General features: G+C 58.2%; 2 protein-coding genes across 7 annotated transcripts; both read right to left on the bottom strand.

Moving 5' to 3' along the window:
• Nucleotides 1–3408: 3408 nt before the first annotated feature.
• Nucleotides 3409–8078, bottom strand: NAA10 (N-alpha-acetyltransferase 10, NatA catalytic subunit). Of its 3 annotated transcripts, none has more exons than XM_069462815.1 (8): nt 7906–8078; nt 7362–7460; nt 6874–6932; nt 5508–5553; nt 5295–5410; nt 5052–5096; nt 4423–4507; nt 3409–3703 (listed from the first exon to the last, which is right to left on the bottom strand). In XM_069462815.1, exons 1-8 carry the CDS (start codon nt 7924–7926, stop codon nt 3467–3469), a joined length of 708 nt encoding a protein of 235 aa, XP_069318916.1. In that variant the 5' UTR covers nt 7927–8078; the 3' UTR covers nt 3409–3466. The 3 variants fall into 3 exon arrangements, with proteins under 3 accessions (XP_069318916.1, XP_069318913.1, XP_069318914.1); XM_069462812.1 differs by having other exon boundaries at nt 6892–6932; nt 7906–7989; XM_069462813.1 differs by lacking the exon at nt 5052–5096 and having other exon boundaries at nt 7906–7989.
• A 202-nt stretch (nt 8079–8280) lies between these two features.
• RENBP (renin binding protein) lies at nt 8281–16154 on the bottom strand. Of its 4 annotated transcripts, none has more exons than XM_069463262.1 (11): nt 16098–16154; nt 15338–15447; nt 15120–15195; nt 14882–14957; nt 14539–14711; nt 13702–13926; nt 13077–13158; nt 12630–12805; nt 11482–11613; nt 8497–8584; nt 8281–8409 (listed from the first exon to the last, which is right to left on the bottom strand). In XM_069463262.1, the coding sequence occupies exons 2-11, from the start codon at nt 15442–15444 to the stop codon at nt 8297–8299; spliced, it is 1248 nt and encodes a 415-aa protein (XP_069319363.1). In that variant the 5' UTR covers nt 15445–15447; nt 16098–16154; the 3' UTR covers nt 8281–8296. The 4 variants fall into 4 exon arrangements, with proteins under 4 accessions (XP_069319363.1, XP_069319362.1, XP_069319361.1 ...); XM_069463261.1 differs by lacking the exon at nt 16098–16154 and adding an exon at nt 15758–15806; XM_069463260.1 differs by lacking the exon at nt 16098–16154 and adding an exon at nt 15647–15737.
• Nucleotides 16155–16167: the final 13 nt, after the last annotated feature.

Genomic DNA, 16167 nt, shown 5'->3' with positions numbered 1-16167 from the left:
ACTGTGCCCCAGGCCTTGTCACCCCCTGCCAATGGGCCTGCACCTAGGCTGCCTTGTGCCCAAAAGCCCCATTGCGAAGCAGCCAGGGCAGATGTCCCCAAGGTGTCCAGCAAGCTGGTATCCTCGGCTGCCAACCCCCCACCTCCAGAAGGCTCTCTCTGGTGACCACTGCCAGACTGCACCCTTCTTCACACATGGCCACTGGCCCACAATACCAGTGGGCATTAACACCATAGCTGCTCCAGGCCCTGGACTCCCTCTGGGTAACTTGCTTCCCCTAGACATCAGATGGGGCCTCCCTTCCCAAGTCACAACCCCGAGAGGCCCAAGGAGCCTTGAGAGCTGAGGTGGGAAGTTTCAGGGGAGGGGAGAGGGTGGGGGGAGGAACCTCAGCAGCTGTTGTTCCCTCCAGGCCCCCTTGGGGGAAGGGAGCAGGGTTCAGCCACGGTTCCCCTTCTGCTCAGCCCCATAGGGGGAACAAGCCCCATTTCCCCATAGGCGGTTACCACTTCCTGCTGCCGGAAGAGACTCTTCTGCCTCCTTTCCCCTGCAGCTTGCACCTGCCCTGTCCTAGGCCTGAGGGTGGAGGGGAGCCCCTCCCCCAGATCAAGGTCTTAGCTAGGCTGGGGGCAAGTCTTAGGGCCTCCTTCACCCAGGGCACCCCTCTCTACCACAAAGCAGCAGCTTCTCTCCAGTAAATTGGGAAGGCAGGTGGTGGGTGGCAGGCAGACTAGACAACTGTCTTCAGTTTGGTGGGAGGGAAATTCCTGGGGTATAGATGGTAGGAGAGGGGCAAAGCACTTATGCACTGGGGTGTGTGTGTGTGTGTGTGTGTGTCAGGGAGACAGGCCTGCAGGCACTAGTGCAGGGATCCAGGCATGTGTATGCATGGACGTCAAAGTCAGGCTCTGTGCAAATGTGGGCACACATGACCTTGAACCTGCGGATCTGGCAGGGAGGGGAGGCTGTGCAGGTACTTCCTGCCTTTCAACTAAGAGCAATTAATTCTCTTGCCCAGAAGGAAAAAACACACTCCTTCAGCTCCCCGCCCCCTTCAGCTCCCTTCCAAGGCTCTTCTCTAAGATACCATGCGTCCACAGGGCCTGGGGCTTCAAGGCCTGGGTGCTGGCCAGAACCTGGCAGGCCCAGAACCTGGTTGGACTTCCAGCAGCTGGCCCTAGAAGGACCAATGTTAGAATTCTCCAGCAAGGCCAGCGAGCCCCAACCCCCTCCCACAACAGGCACAGGCACCCCCACACCTGAACCTGCTCTTGTGTCAGGAGAGACACGTCCTGAGCCCCACTGCTGCCTCAGGCCAAGAGGAACCAGGGACTCCTGCCCCTCCCTAGCTAACCAACACACCCCGCCTACCCCCTGGTCCTCCATCGGAGCCCCAGAGCCCCGACTGGTCCCCGAAGGTCCCTCATTCATCCAGCAGAGCCAGGCACAGGGCTTAAGCACACAGGGAATGGCTGCTGAACTGGCCTCAGCCTGTGCCTTCAAATGCTCTCATTAGTCCTTTTCTGACTCCAGAAATATTCACATGATGCCCCCATTCAGCCCTGCTTTAAAACCTTGAGTGTTTGACACTTAAGGCCCTGAGTGAAACCGCCCCCTACTGCTCGCTCTACCCTTAGCTCCATTGTTCCCCTTTAAAGACCCAAAAGCCAGTTATCCCGCAGAAGGTGAGGACCTAACCGCTAACCGCTTGGGGGCGGAGGGAGCGGCCGAGAGGCCACAAGCCCGACAGGGACGCAGGGCACGGAGGACAGAGGGCGGGCCGGGTCCACGCGGGGGAGGAAGGAAGGCGCAACTGGCCGCCGCAGGAGCCCCAGCTCCCTCCCTTCCACCGGGGCTAGGGCGCGGCCGAGCCAGTGCGCATGCCCGCGCTCCCAGCCGCGCAAAGCCCGGCCCCGCGCCGCCGGACCAATCAGAGCCTGAGAAAGGCCCGCCGCAAGCCTGCGAACCAGGAGTGACGCCAGGCGCCGAGGGCGGGCAGAGGTTCCGCCTCCGACCCATAAAAAGGAAGCTCGCGACTTGAGCCAATCAGAACACAGCCTCGCCCCAGCTTGGGAGCCGGAGAGCGGCGCGCGTGCGCAGGCGCGTCTTTCGGGGCCAGCCCCCGCCCTCCCGCGCTCTAGTCACTGCTAAGCCGGCTGCCGGCTGCCGGCCGCTGGCTGTCTTAATCACATGCCAGGCGCCAGCCAAAGGGAGAACGGAAGTACAGGCTGGGATGGCGAATTGTTCAACCTAGAGGGAGAGCAGTGTGCCACCTACAGTAGCAGGGACATAAAGTATAGTGTCAGGTCGGGAGTGCAGAACCCGCCCAGGGGCTAGAAGCAGCAAATAGTGGCATTGCAGCCAGAGGGAAGGACTGGGAGGAAAGGCGCAGGAGCAAGGGTTAGGGTTAGAGTGAGGCCACGGAAAACAGGATTTATATTCTGCTTGAAACTGTAATGGTGGATACATGACTTTATGCATTTGTCAAACCCCACAGAAATGGTACAACGCAGAGGGAACCCTAAACTGGGGACTATGGTTGACGATAATGTATCAGTATTGGCTCATCAATAGTAACAAATATGCCACCTAATACAAAATGCTAATATGAGAAACTGAGCAGAGAAGGGGTGGGTGGAACTCTGTACTGTCTGAATAATTCTGTAAATCTAGAACTACTAAAAATAAAGTCTTAATTATTTTCAAATGCAGCCTCAGGTTAGGGAATACATTCAAGAGGTATTATGGAGGCTGAACACAGAGCACTCGCTGACCATTTGGGTGGCAAGGGAGGGAGGAATCAAGGATAGTTGACAGGGCTTGAGCAATTGGGCAGATGGTTGGGCCATTACCCAGATAGGACATTTGTAGGTTATCCCAGTGAGCAGCTGGACTCCACATCTGGAGCCCGGGAGGTATGAACTGGAGCTGTTGTAGCTGAAAGCAGGTAGGAGTAGGGAGAGAAAGGGACTAAGGGTGGGACACTCAAGGACCAGGCAGAGGCAGTGAAGGCCACCAGGAATGGGAAAACCACCTTTGACATTTGAAGCTGACTAGCCCAGGCTTGCCCCTCAAAACACATTCAGCGTGGGAGAGCTAGAAGGGGGCCCCGAGGGATCATCTAGCTCAGCCCTGGGACGTTAAGAAGGATGTGAAAGCCTACGGAGACAGTGGCAGAGCAGGGCTCCAAAGGCAGAGGTCTGCCCAGAAGCCCAGGGTCTCCTTCACCAGGCCCAACGCTGCTGAAAGCCATCAGACTTGGGAGTCCCACCTCCAAAGCGCAGACAAAGCTCTTCCCTTCTACCTGGGCTCAGCAGGATGCTCTGGAGAGAAGCACCCCTTCCCCCAACGTGCGCGCGCGCGCGCACACACACACACACACACACACACACACACAAACTCCCCAGGGCCACGGGGTGAAATTTATTGTGAAAGCTCATGGGGTGAGGATGGGATGCAGTAGGCTCTAGGAGGCCGAGTCAGAGGCTTCCGAGCTGTCCTTGACGTCTGTGCTCTCTGTGGTCTCGCTGACCTCGCTGAGGTCCTTGCTGTCCCCACCACTATCCTCAGCAGCCAGGCCCTTCTCCTCACGACAGGCCTCTCCAGAGCTCGGAAGTGCATTGCCTTTGCTGTCCACCTTGTTCTCGATGGCACCCAGCACCACGTGCCTGCCCTTCTCCTTCAGCTCCAGGTGCCGCCTCAGCTGCCGCCAGGAGCCCAGGGAGAAGCAGGAGCAAAGAGACAAGGCCTAAGTCTCCAGACATGGGGTAGGAGGTGGCGGCAAGGGGAGCCTGGCCCTGTCACTTGCTGGGGGGAGGGACGTAATGAGAGGCAGCAGGGCCAGGGCAGGAAACCCAGGACTGAGTGGAGAGACTGGGCCTGAGTCCTGGCTCTGCTCTCTCTGGGCCTGTTTCTATACCTTTAATATGAGGACGATCATACCTCCCTCAGGTGGGCTGCTGTGAAGCCCCCAAGACAGAGCTATGCCCCTTGAACAGCCCTGTCCCCCAAGGAGCCTTGGGCAGGACCCTGGCATGCTCTGCAGCCCAGTTTTGTCTTGCCTGAGCAGGCAGGCCATGGCTGCCCCACTTCCCTAGAAAGCCTCCTCCCTGCCTCTCATATCATGCCTACAGGCTGCTGCTTCAGACAACAGAATCCTGGGTGGATGGCGTCCTCTGAAGCACAGCCCAGGCCCACCTCCCCACGTGACAGCTTAGGAAACTGAGGTGAAGGGGGGCCACAACTCCCGGCAATGTAGCCACAAGGGCTGGCACCCAAAGTCAGTCTCACCTCCAGCCACCATGGGCCTCCTCCTGTCTCAGGGCTCCCAGGTGCCACCATCTGCCCCCCAGCAGGGCCTCCCCTACCTGCCCTGCTTTTCTTCGCGGTGGGGACTGCCACCCTGGCCCGGCTGACTCTTACCTCGTCAGCCATCTGGGTGAGATCCCGCTTCATGGCATACGCATCTTCCCCGTCTGCATAGTATTTGGGCTCCACTTCGCTGATCCTGGGGGCAGAGGGTGGAGAGCCAAGGAAGACCCAAACCTGGTGGCAGATTTTCCTCAGCCTCCTAGTATCCGATGCTAATGGAGCAAGGCATCATGTCTTCTCCCTGCTGGCCCTTCCTCCTGGATGTGCTTTCTCCTGTCTTCTGCTCTTGCTTGAGGTTTCTAGGTACCTGGTCCCTTGGAGTCCTGCTCCTCAGCATCTGCTCATGCCCTGGGCCCGCATCTCTCTCTTCCAGACTTTCACTAAAAAGCGCTCCTCACCACACCGCCCTTCACCAGCCTCAGCCAGCACCCAGCCATCACGCCTCCCGAAGCAGACACACCAAACCTCCTCCCCATCACAACATGCATTGAGCGTATTTTAGCAGGTAGGTGCCGTTTCCATGCCAGCTTTTCAATCAACAGCCTGGGGTCCATGGCCTCCTCCTCGTCTCCGCCACCCCCAACCCTCTGCCTGGAAGGCTGCTCAGCCCTTCTCAGCCACCTTGATGGGCCAGACATGGGACCAGCCCCAGCCCATTAGGAAAACCTAGATCTACTTACTGAAAGTTGAGGGTGTTGGAATAGAGGTGCAGGGCGGCCCGGTTACTGCAGGAGAATAAGGCACTGCTGAGCTGCACAGACTTGGCCGGGCAGGGACAGCATGTCCAGGTCCTGCCCCTCCTCCTGGTCCCCTCTTCCCAGATCTTCTCCAAAAGCCCAGGCACCCCAGGACCCCTGCCAAGACAGTAGCTCTTCCCCCCCCTCCCCTCCACCAATTCTCCCTCCCCTCAGTCCGACTTCCACCTCTTCCTGACATGCAAGGAGACGTATTTGGCATTGAAGTTCTCTATCATGGCTCGAGACGCCTGGTCCATCAGCTTCTGAGCCAGGCCGAGGCGCCGGTGGGAACGCTTCACAGCCTGGTAGGGGAAGAGTGGGCAGAGGGTGGGACCCTGAAGGCTGCCCCAGGTAACCCTCACTTCCACCCCTGCCAGAGCCTGGGTGGGCCCTATGTACCAGTGAGGTGATATGTCCGTGGGGCACATCATCTGGGTCCTCTTCCCTAGAGGAGAAAGGAGAGAGGCTAGAAAGGAACCTGGTACAGATGCAGCCACACCCCTCCCCCAGCACATGTGTAGAGCAAGCACACAAACTCCTGTAGGCTGGCCCTATAGCCGCCCCCCAAGACTGGGGTTGGGGGAGAGCTGTGAAACTCTCAGATCAGAGCAGCTGATCCTGCCACCTTCTGCTCCCTCAGAACCCCATGCATGCCAGGCGCACTGGCGCACGCCTGTAGTCCCAGCTACTCAGGAGGCTGAGGCAGGAGGATCACTTGAGCCCATTAATTCAAGGCTGTAGTGTGCCATGACCGGGCCTGTGAAGAGCCACTGTGTTCCAGCCTAGGCAACACAGTGAGACTCTGTCCCTAAAAAAAAAAAAAATCCACATGTAGCATCTACCAGATATATGCAGTGTTGACAGAATATTGTTCTGTGATAAAAAGAAATGAGCTGTCGGCCGGGCACTATGGCTCACACCTGTAATCCCAGCACTTTGGGAGGACGAGGTGGGAGGATCACTTAAGGCTGAGAGTTCAAGACCAGCCTGAGCAACACAGCGAGACCCCACCGCTACAAGAAATAAAAAATTAGCCAGGCATGGCAGGGCACAACTGTAGTCCCAGCTACTCGCGAGGCTGAGGCAGGAGGATCGCTTGAGCCCAGGAGTTCAGGGCTGCAGTGAGCTGTGATCACACCACTGCACTCTAGCCTGGGCAACAGAGTGAGACCATATCTCCAAAAAAGAAAAAAGAGAGAGAGAGAGAGAGAGAGAGAGAGAAATGAGTTATTGAGCCACAAAAAGACAAGGAGCAACCTTAAATGAATATTGAACATTATTAAGTTAAAAAAGCCTGTCTGAAAAGGTTACACATACTCTATAATTCCAACTATGTGACATTCTGAAAAAGGCAAAAGTATGGAGACAGTAAAGGAACAGGGGCTGCCAGAGGTTGGGGGGAGGGAGGGATGAATGGGTGGATAATATAAAGGTGAACACATGTCATTCGTCCAGACACATAGAGCACACCACACAGTGAGAATGATGGTAATGTAAACTATAGGTTTAGTTACCAATAATATATTATATTGGTTTAGCACTTGTAACAAATGTAGCATACAAAGGCAGCACATTAATAGAGGAAACTGGGGGGAGGGGACCGTGAGAGGCTATACAGGAACTTTCTGTCTTTTCTGTTCAATTCTTCTGTAAACTTTAAACTGTACTAATAAAAAGACTATGAGGCCACAGCAGCGTCCACCAGACATGTGCAGCGTTGCCCCAGCCCCCAAGCGCTGGGCTTCCCTCCTCCTTGGTGACTCACATTTTGGCCAGGACGTACCCCACAATCTTCCCATTCTCATCCTCAGCAATGTAGGAGAGCTGGTGGCGGAGAGGAAAAGGGAGTCAGAAAACAACTTCACGGAAGAGCTGGAGGAGCCCTTGGAGGACACCTGGTCCCAACGCCTGCCTCTTGCTGTGTGCAAGAGAGACAGAAGCTGGTCAAGTGATGAGTTCTGTGATGCCTCTTGACCTCCAGGCTAAGTGACTGAGTTTCCCCCCCACCACATTGTGCCCGGTTCTTGACCTGGAAGAAGACAGACACAAGGTGGGAATCCTGTCCCTCTTGTACACTCCCTCCAGGCACCTCCTTTTCATTTGCCCCTGCCCCCATGTCAGCTGGAAACCACAGTGGTCATGCGACCGTGCAGCCTCCTCGGCTCTTGTGGCCTTGCCCACTACTCCCTGGACAACCCAACTTGGATTTTCCCGGCCTGGTTTCCCTCACCCTCAAATTCAAAAGCTGCCCACCTGGGGCCAGGAGAGGCCATGGTAGAAGTAGTATTTCATCTGGTAGTTCTCAGGCAGGCAGAGGAGGTTGCAGTGCTGCATGTTCATCAGGTCCTCTGGCTGCAGGGGAGTAGGGCAGTGGAATGCGGTCAGTCCAGGGCCGGTGACTAAGTAGGCCTCAGTCGGGTGAGAGCCCTGCTCCCTGTCTATTCAGCCCCCTCCCCGGGGACTGGGCAGGCGCTGTGAATATCTGAGTTTGCCCAGGCCTGGCGCACAGGCGCTGTGCAAAACTTGTCTGTTCCAGGAATAAGAGTGGGCGCCGGGAGCTCCCGGAGACCACCAGACCGGCCCCGACATCGCGCAAACAGGAGGCGTTCGCGGCCCAGACCCTGCGCCCCGGCTCCGCCGGCCTCCTCTTCGAGTTAGTCCAGCCCCACAGGTACGGAGGCCGCAGGCACGCAGGGTCACCGGGCCGGGCTCGGCCGGGGCCCTCGGGAGCATGCGCACGCAGCCACCCGGCCCGGCACCCACGCGGCGCGGACAGCCTCCCACCCCGGACCCTCACCCTCGCATTGCGGATGTTCATAACGGCGGCGGGTCGCGGGTCCCAGAGAGTCGTGAACGCGCAGTCAGCTGCCCCCGCGCTCCGAAGCGATGCCGGGGCGGCCGGGGCCGAGGCTGGGGCTGGCGCTGGGACCGGGGCCGGGCTCGCGGGGGCGGCGGCGGAAGGGGAGGTGCGCGCCGGGCCGGACACCGGCCGGAAGTGCGCGGCCGCGGGCCCGCCCTCCTGGCCGTTCGGCCAATGCGCGGGGAGGTCCGGCGCTCGGGGCGGGCCCGCCGGGGCGGGCGCTGGCCCTGCAAGCGGGGGCCTGCCCGGTCGCCCGGTGAGGCGCGGCGGCCGCCCCTCCCGCGAGCCCACAGACACGCGTACACAGGCAGGTGGAGCAGGCCTAGCTTTATTCTGCGCCTCGGCGGGCGGGGACGGGGGCGGGCGCCGGGGCGGGGCGGTTCAGCAGGGCGCCCAGCATCTCCTCACACATGGCTAGGCACCGTGGCACGTGGAAGCAGCCTGCGGGGAGAGGCGGGCGGGCGGTTGGGAGGACCGGGGCAGCGGAGTGTCACGAGCCCCTGCGGCCCCGCCTCGTACCCCACTCACCTTTGAAAGGACCCCCCTTGATGGTGAGGGCAACCTTTCCCTCTCGATTCAGGTAGCCAAACCATTCCCCATACTCGGGATCGCGAAACTGTAATAACAATGTGACAGTGACAGCGCCTGCAGGACCCGCTCAGAAGCCACGGCCTGGGTAGGGTGTGCTCTCTGTCCCCACTTCACCGCTACAGGGCGTCAGAGCCTAGACTGACCCTAGGTAACACTGCTCCAAAACCAGTGCTCTTAACCGTGACACCATGTCCTGAACAAGATGAAAGCAGGGGATGAAAGGCACCGGACAGTCTGCAGCTGCATAACCGACTGGGGAAGGGGCTGCGGGCTGTGACATGACACAGTACCAGATGGAATCGAAGAACGCTGCTCTAGGATGATACAAATGTTCTACATCTTGATTGTGGTGGTGAATACATACTGTATACATTGTCATAACTCACTGAAATGAACCTGTCAAATGTATCCATTTTGGGGTATGTAAATTGTACTTCGATACAATTGATTTAAAGGCGCCGGGCGCGGTGCCTCACGCCTGTAATCGTAGCGCTCTGGGAGGCCGAGGCGGGCGGATCGTTTGAGCGCAGGAGTTCGAGACCCCATCTCTACTAAAAATAGAAAGAAATTAACTGTCGAAAAAAATGTACATAAATAAATAAAAATTAAGAAAAAGAAGGAAAAAATCAATTGATTTAAAGGAACCAAGAACCCTGATGGACAAGATAAGCTGCCATGAAACTTTCTAACAAGTGACTCCCCTGGAGCTCCTGTTCCTTGCTTGACAGGCCTGTCTTCCAGTAGATGAGATTGTGCACATCTGGAACCAAGACCTGACTGCTATTTTCACTCCTACCATGGGTCTTGAACACATCTTGTCCTCCCTCTGCCCCTGCCCAGTGCCCAACTGCTTCTGATAGAGGGAACAGCAGCTCAGTTGACCCATTCCACACTCCTTCCCTCTGTCCTGCTCGAGTCCCATCAGGCACTTGTCCCAGGAAGGCTTGTCAGTTGAGCCCCTTCTCAGAAGGACCATAGAAGAAGTCAATTACAATGAACTCCACTATCTGTCTCTAAATTATGGCCTATAAGAGTTTGTATTCTTCTTTGTAGTGCATTCATTATATCTTTTTTTTTTTTTTTTTTGAGACAGAGTCTCACTCTGGTGCCTGGGCTAGAGTGAGTGCCATGGCGTCAGCCTAGCTCACAGCAACCTCAACTCCTGGGTTCAGGCGATCCTCCTGCCTCAGCCTCCCGAGTACCTGGGACTACAGGCATGAGCCACCATGCCCGGCTAATTTTTTCTCTATATATTTTTAGTTGTCCAGCTAATGCCTTTCTATTTTTAGTAGAAACGGGGTCTCGCTCTTGCTCAGGTTGGTCTCAAACTCAAACGATCCTCCCACCTCAGCCTCCCAGAGTGCTAGGATTACAGGCGTGAGCCACCGCACCCGGCTCATCATATCTTTTGAGTCACATTGTTTGAGTCTTTACTTTTTGACTGCCTGATCTGACACAGGAAGATAATGAAGAATTTTTAAATTTCCCACATTAATTGACTTTCTTTCCAGTTTTTCCTTAGATGTCTGGATTTTTGCTTTCTCTATTCTGTTATTTTGCTTAGTGCATGATTTACTTGTTGATTATAACTTTTGGAATCGTTTAATGTTATCTCTGCCTTGCTACAATGTATTCCTTCAGCATCATTTTATAGAGTTCAAACTGGTGACTCTTCATGAATACTTTCAATAGTAAGATACACCTGCAGGCCTGATGACTCCTGTGGTTTGGAAGTAGTGATGAGCACGTCATATAAACACATCCATTCATAATGGAAGCAAATGCTAGATTTCCGTTAGAGGTTAGTGCAAATAAAGGTGTCATTTTTCCACCAGGTTTCGCAGCCCACGGACCTTAGAATAAGCTGCCCTGCTATACAGTCCTTCCGGTGCCTGTGCTTACCGAGGGAATGAGTCAGAGTTGTGGCTTCAGAAACACATCCCAAGTCTTCCTTCAGTCACCACCCAGGCCTTGTCACCACTGGATGCCCTGCCCTGGCAACAGTCGGTACAGCTTATCACTGTGTTCCTAACGCTTGGGCCCCTGGGGGGCCCCTGGCTCTGTTTCCTTCCTACCTCATAACTGCTTCTTGCCGCCTCTGCTGGGCCTCCTATTTCCTCTTCTCCTTCTGTACGCAACAGTGCACTTCGCCTCACAGCTCTTGGTGTCATCTCTATTTTATTTCTTTTTTCTTTTTTTTTTGAGATAGGGTCTTGCTTTTGCCCAGGCTAGGCTTGTATTTGAGATCCTCCCACCTCAGTCTCCCAAGCTATATTCGTATGACAGTTAAACATTTGTGCCCAGCTGAACTCTCCCTCTGAACTCAGAAATCCCACTGTTGCCCAACCAGACTATGACCCCTCTGGCCCCCATCTCCCACCCCCGGCCAGACCTTACTGGCTGGTGACAGTGACCCCCTGCTCCACTCTCCCAGCTTCTGCCCTGTTTCCCACCACCTCCCCAGGACCCAGGCAACCCCTGCCCCTTTCCCCCTATCCCCTCCCACCGGCCCTCCTCTTCCCAAGGCTGGGAGGCCTGCTTGCTGGGCTCCAGCAGGTCAGGCGGGCGCCCCCTCCCCCGCTGGACACACCCCTGCCCTGCTCTGTGGATTGACTCAGGCCCTTGCTCGGTGCCCCACAGGAAAGCGCGCCCAGTCCCTCCCCTGCTTTCTATCTTCCAGAGCTCTGGCTGCCACCATGTTTGCTTGTTTACTTGTTTATACTCTCCCCCCACCAAAATGATGGCTCTAGAAGGACAGGGGCTTCTCTGCTGACTGAGCAAAGGGCGCTGAAGCTCCAGAACCGCTCCAACCAGCTGAGGGACTGTGCCCAGTGAGGAAGGCTGCGGGGCTGGGGGAAGAGGCTCCCCCTACATGCCGCCCAGTGCCTGAGCCTCTAGAGGGGACAAGGAGGCAGCACTCACCTGGCGGAAGGTGTACTCAGCCACCTGGTAGAACAGATGCAGCAACACAGGGTCCCCACTGTCACTGTAGCCCATGAGGAAGGCGATCATGGCTTCGCTGTGCGGCCACCAGAGCTTCATGGCCCACTCCAGCTGAGAGCAGAGCAGAGGCAGCATCTGAGAACCCTGGGTTCCCCCTCCTGCCCCGACAGTCCTCTCAGCAGGACACTCACCCCCCATCTTTCCAGACCTGGCTCGGTCTCCATCCAGCCCAAGCACTTGGAGCTTAATCATGGGACATCTCTGCGGGGCCTAAAGGGCGCCTCAGAACGAGATGAGCTTCCTGACCTGGATGTGCCCCAAGTAGCCCCTTTTAAAAGGACAAGGGTGGGGTGGGCTCCCTTTTAGCCTGTTTTGTTAGTTAATCTGTCTTAAGCCCTTTAAAACTCCTGCCCATGGGCGGGACAGCCACCATCTGCAGATCTCTGGCAGGATCAAGGCACAATCAGGCTGGGCGAGGTGGCTCACGCCTATAATCCTAGCACTCTGGGAGGCTGAGGCGGGCGGATAGGTCAAGGTCAGGAGTTTGAGACCAGCCTGAACAAAAGCGAGACCCCCATCTCTACTAAAAATAAAAAGAAATGATCTGGACAGCTAAAAATATATATAGAAAAAATGAGCCAGGCATGGTGGCACATGCCTGTAGTCCCAGCTACTCGGGAGGCTGAGGCGGGAGGATCGCTTGAGCCCAGGAGTTTGAGGTTGCTGTGAGCTAGGCTGACGCCACAGCACTCTAGCCCGGGCAACAGAGTGAGACTCTGTCTCAAAAAAAAAAAAAAAAAAGGCACAATCAGAGGCAACATAGCATAAGGGAACAATTCCACTCCTGGCTGCCAATGCACTAGAATCATCTGGAGAAACTTTCAAAGACACCAGGGCTCCAGACAAAGGGGACAAATGTTAGAGTATCAGCATTTGCACAAGCTCCCTAATGGCCTCCATGTGACATGGGTTGGGATCCAGTGGCACAGAAGTCAAAGATCTGGCGTCTAAGATCAAATGTAGCCCTGGGTCCCCTCTACAAGACAAGGATGATGACAGCACCCATCTCCCAGGACAGAAAGCCCTAGAACAGGGTTAGGAACACATGGCCCTAGGCACTGTCCCACCTGGGTGGGGCAGAGGTCATCGGCATCCTGGAAGTAGAAGAGGCCTCCATGCTCAGGGTCCCATCCAGAGCGGAAGGGCAACAACAGGAACTTGTCAATAACGTGGGCTCGAAGTTCGGGGTCACCTTTCCGGATGGAGTGACGGAGCAGGAACCAGCCGGCTTCTAGTGCGTGACCTGGCCAGGGGTTTGGGTAAGGCAGGAACCAGATTCTCCCCCCAGGTGCAGGGGATAGTGGAGGGGGTGAGGGCACAGGGGAACGCAAGCCTTGGTGCCGCCCTGCCTCCCTCCCCAGCAGTGAACCTCTCCACCTGGGAAGCCCAAAAGCTCCCCAGCTCATGCACCTGCCACCACGGACGACCGAGGCACTCCCCACATCGGAAGCCCCGAACCCAAGGCCCAGTGCTCCCCTCCTCCTGGGCAGCCCCCAGCCCACCCTGCCCCTCACCTGGGTTCTGGTGTCTCCCCAGGCAACCAGAAAGTTCCTTGCCATCCTCTGACACATTCTCCAGCACAGCTTGGCCATCCCTCTGCCAGGCAAGGAGCAGAAGGTAATTCTGCCTCGAGCCCACCCACCCAGCCACCTAACTAGAAAGACCCAGCCTCAGAAATCCCCCCCCTCCCTCCTTCCCACCCAAGCCTCTCGACCCACTGGCTTGGGCTAGCTTGGCTCAGAGGGGCACTGGAGGATGAGCAGTTCACTGCCATGGGTCTAGGAGGCTCTAACTCTTGCACCAGGCCCGGGCCTCTCCAGGGGAGATGGTGAAACATTGAATGGGGGCAGACAAGGCATGCTTGGCTGCCCACAGAGGCCTGGGAGGGGCCTGGGTCTGGCCGGGTCTCCCGCTCTCAGGCCTTGCCCAGGGCTCTGGCACCGGTGGTCCAGCCCTCAGCCCCATGGGCTCTCTCTGCCATGGGCTCCCTGGGCGCCCCCACCTTCCCAAGGGGCCTGGGTGGCAGCTCGCCCGGCCCGGCCTCCCCGCGGCTCCCAGTCTGTAAAGCTGCAGGGCGGGTGTGGGCGGAGGAGGCGCCGGGGGAGCGTGGGGAGGGGCAGCGGGGGGGGGCACCCCCACCTGCACGTGCCGCAGGATCCGCAGGGCGCACCAGTCCCCCAGCTCGGCGTATCTGCCCGCCAGCTCCGCGTCCGCCTCCCCGAGCTGCTCCACCAGGTTGAGCAGCATCATGGGCACCGCCATGGGCTCCGCGGCCGGGGCCCCTGCCAGCTGGGGCCGGCCCAGCCCCGACGGGTCGTCCCGCACCCAGTGGACGATCTGATCCATCATCTCCACCGCTTCAGTCTAGGGGGTGGGGGCAGGAGAGGGGAGGCCCAGGCTGAGGCTGTATCCAGTCCCATCTGTGCCATCCCCCCAGGTACCTGCAGGGTCCCCAGGACAGGGCCTTGGGATGGGAGAGCCGGTTCCTCTCACGAGCTCCAAGGACACCTTAACAGGGCCCACTGTGGCCATGGGCCTGGCCCTGGAGTCAGGTGCTGGGGGCCAGGTAGACCGGCACCACCCTGCCTCAGGGGACCCCAGTCTGGGGGTGCAGACCACTCCCAGGCTGTGGGGTCAGGGTCTGGCAGCACAGGGAGCCCCAGGGAGGACGGAGAGGCCCCTTCCCAGTTGGAGGCAGGGCATGGATAGAGCCCTCTCTGCCCAGGACCCCTGTGGGGGTATGGGGGGGTGTTCACAGGTGAAGGAGACATGGGGGGAGGGCAGAAACCGTAGACACATGATGACAGTACAGCACAATAAAGGGGGGTGTTGCTCGAAGCCCCCATGGGGGCCAGGGGAGGAGACTTGCACACTGAGTGGAACTACATCAGACGACCATGGCGGAGTACCTGGCTGGGATCTTCAGGGCTCATCCTCAGACCCAGCAGTCACCTAGGGAAACCTCCTCTCACGCACCTGGTAACGCACTTCCCCTGTCACCCTCCACAGCTCGTTCATGGCCATGGTGTAGAAGCACTCGCTGAAGATGGTCCGCTGCACCTTGACTGGGCGGCCATCCCGAGTTAGCACAAAGGCACACTTCTTGCCGGGAGGTGCCACCCGGGCATAGCGCAGCAAGAATTCGCCACCTGGTGGTTGGGAAGTTGGCACGCTAATACTAAAGTGAGGGCTCCGTTTGCACACACACCGCCTTGGCGCCTCCCCAGGCCCTTGGCTGCTCCTAGACCCCCGCCCCCCACGGAACTAGCACACACGCCCCACTGAGTAAATTGGGAAGATGGGGGGCAGGAAGGGGTACCTGCTTTTGCTGCGTCCAGGAGCTCAGAGTGGTGGAAGCGCTCAAATTTGCGGTACAGGCGACAATACATCCATACCTGTGGGGGAACATGGCTTCAGGGGCAGTGGCTGGGGAGGGCGAGTCCTAGATGTCTCTATTGTTGAGAAGAGTGTTGGGATGATGGGCCTGTGTGTGTGTGTGGACCGAGGCAGGACTTCCACCCCTGGGAGAGGCTCAGCTGCACCAGGTGATCCCATACCTGCCTCCCCTGCAGCCAGACATATTTGAGGTCGTCATACACCCGCCCATCGCGGCCGAGGCACGTGAAGAAGCCCCTGTGGGACGTGCAGGATTAGCAGGGGGAAGGGCCCTGAACCGCCACAAGCCCCTTGCTCGCTGGAGCCAGCGGATCAATGAGTTGCCAGTGAGTGAGGTGGGGGCTGGGAAGGGGCAAAGAGCCCGCAAGGGCCGGCGCACCCGTGCTCCTGGTCGTGGGAGTGCTCCGTCCAGAAAGCCAGCACGCGGTCCAGCTCCTGCCCCACACGCTGCCTCCAGGCCTGCAGAGTCTCCCGCTCCTCCTCCATGTCCTAGGGGGACCCGGGCTTGGAGGCGCAGTTTCCTGAGTGGGGCCAGGCGGGTCCCAGGGCTGCCTGACCCGTTCCCCCAGAGGCCTCCAGCCCCGGGCCCCAACCCTCGGGGATCCCCCCACCTCTGCGGGGGCTTCTGACCTCACCATCCCCGGGGACCCTCCAAAACAGCACTCCCCCCACCGGCCCCAACACTAGCCTGTCGCACTTGGAGACCCCCGCTCATCCCTCCCTCTCCTCCAGGAAGCCAGACTGAGCTGGTCGCGGTCTCGTGACTGTCACTCAGCTGACCGAGCCGCGCCCCACCCACCCCCTCCTCTTCAGGATTCCGCAGGGGCTGGGGGCGGGGCCCGCGGCGGGGGCGGGGCTTGGTGGATCCGCCCCCGCGCTTGGCCCCGCCGCGACCCTCAGACGGCCGAGTCTCGCGACGGCCTCTGCCAGAAGCCCTCAGTTCATGATCTTCCTGGTGAGAAATGCTGGGTAGGCAGGACAGTCTGGGACGAGGGCGGAGCGCGGGGCTGCCCCACCCCGACCCCCAACCAGTCACCTTTAACTGAGCCGGAGAGGGGCCCTGGTGGGGGGCCGGAGGCAGGGCAGGGCAGGGCGGCTGAGGGCGGGAGTGCAGCAGGCCAGGGAACCGCTGGAAATACTTGAATTCAGAGGCCCTTCTGACCTGTGACCGACCACACGGGGTGGTCAAGTCCTCTCTGTTGAATCGGT

The sequence above is a fragment of the Eulemur rufifrons genome, chromosome 30, assembly GCF_041146395.1.
Source record: "Eulemur rufifrons isolate Redbay chromosome 30, OSU_ERuf_1, whole genome shotgun sequence".
NCBI lineage: Eukaryota > Metazoa > Chordata > Mammalia > Primates > Lemuridae > Eulemur > Eulemur rufifrons.
Note: the sequence above shows the minus strand (reverse complement) of the source record. Positions and strands in the feature narration are given on the sequence as shown.

Coding starts and splice junctions, on each gene's coding strand:
- NAA10 (XM_069462815.1), bottom strand. CDS start 7,926: ATGAACATCCGCAATGCGAGG. Junction 7,461..7,905: donor TGAACATCCGCAATGCGAGG/GTGAGGGTCCGG, acceptor ACTCCCCTGCAG/CCAGAGGACCTGATGAACAT. Junction 5,554..6,873: donor GGGTACGTCCTGGCCAAAAT/GTGAGTCACCAA, acceptor TTTCTCCTCTAG/GGAAGAGGACCCAGATGATG.
- RENBP (XM_069463260.1), bottom strand. CDS start 15,673: ATGAGCGGGGGTCTCCAAGTGCGACAG. Junction 15,448..15,646: donor GGGGTCTCCAAGTGCGACAG/GCTAGTGTTGGG, acceptor GGGTCCCCCTAG/GACATGGAGGAGGAGCGGGA. Junction 8,410..8,496: donor CAAGGGGGGTCCTTTCAAAG/GTGAGTGGGGTA, acceptor CTCTCCCCGCAG/GCTGCTTCCACGTGCCACGG.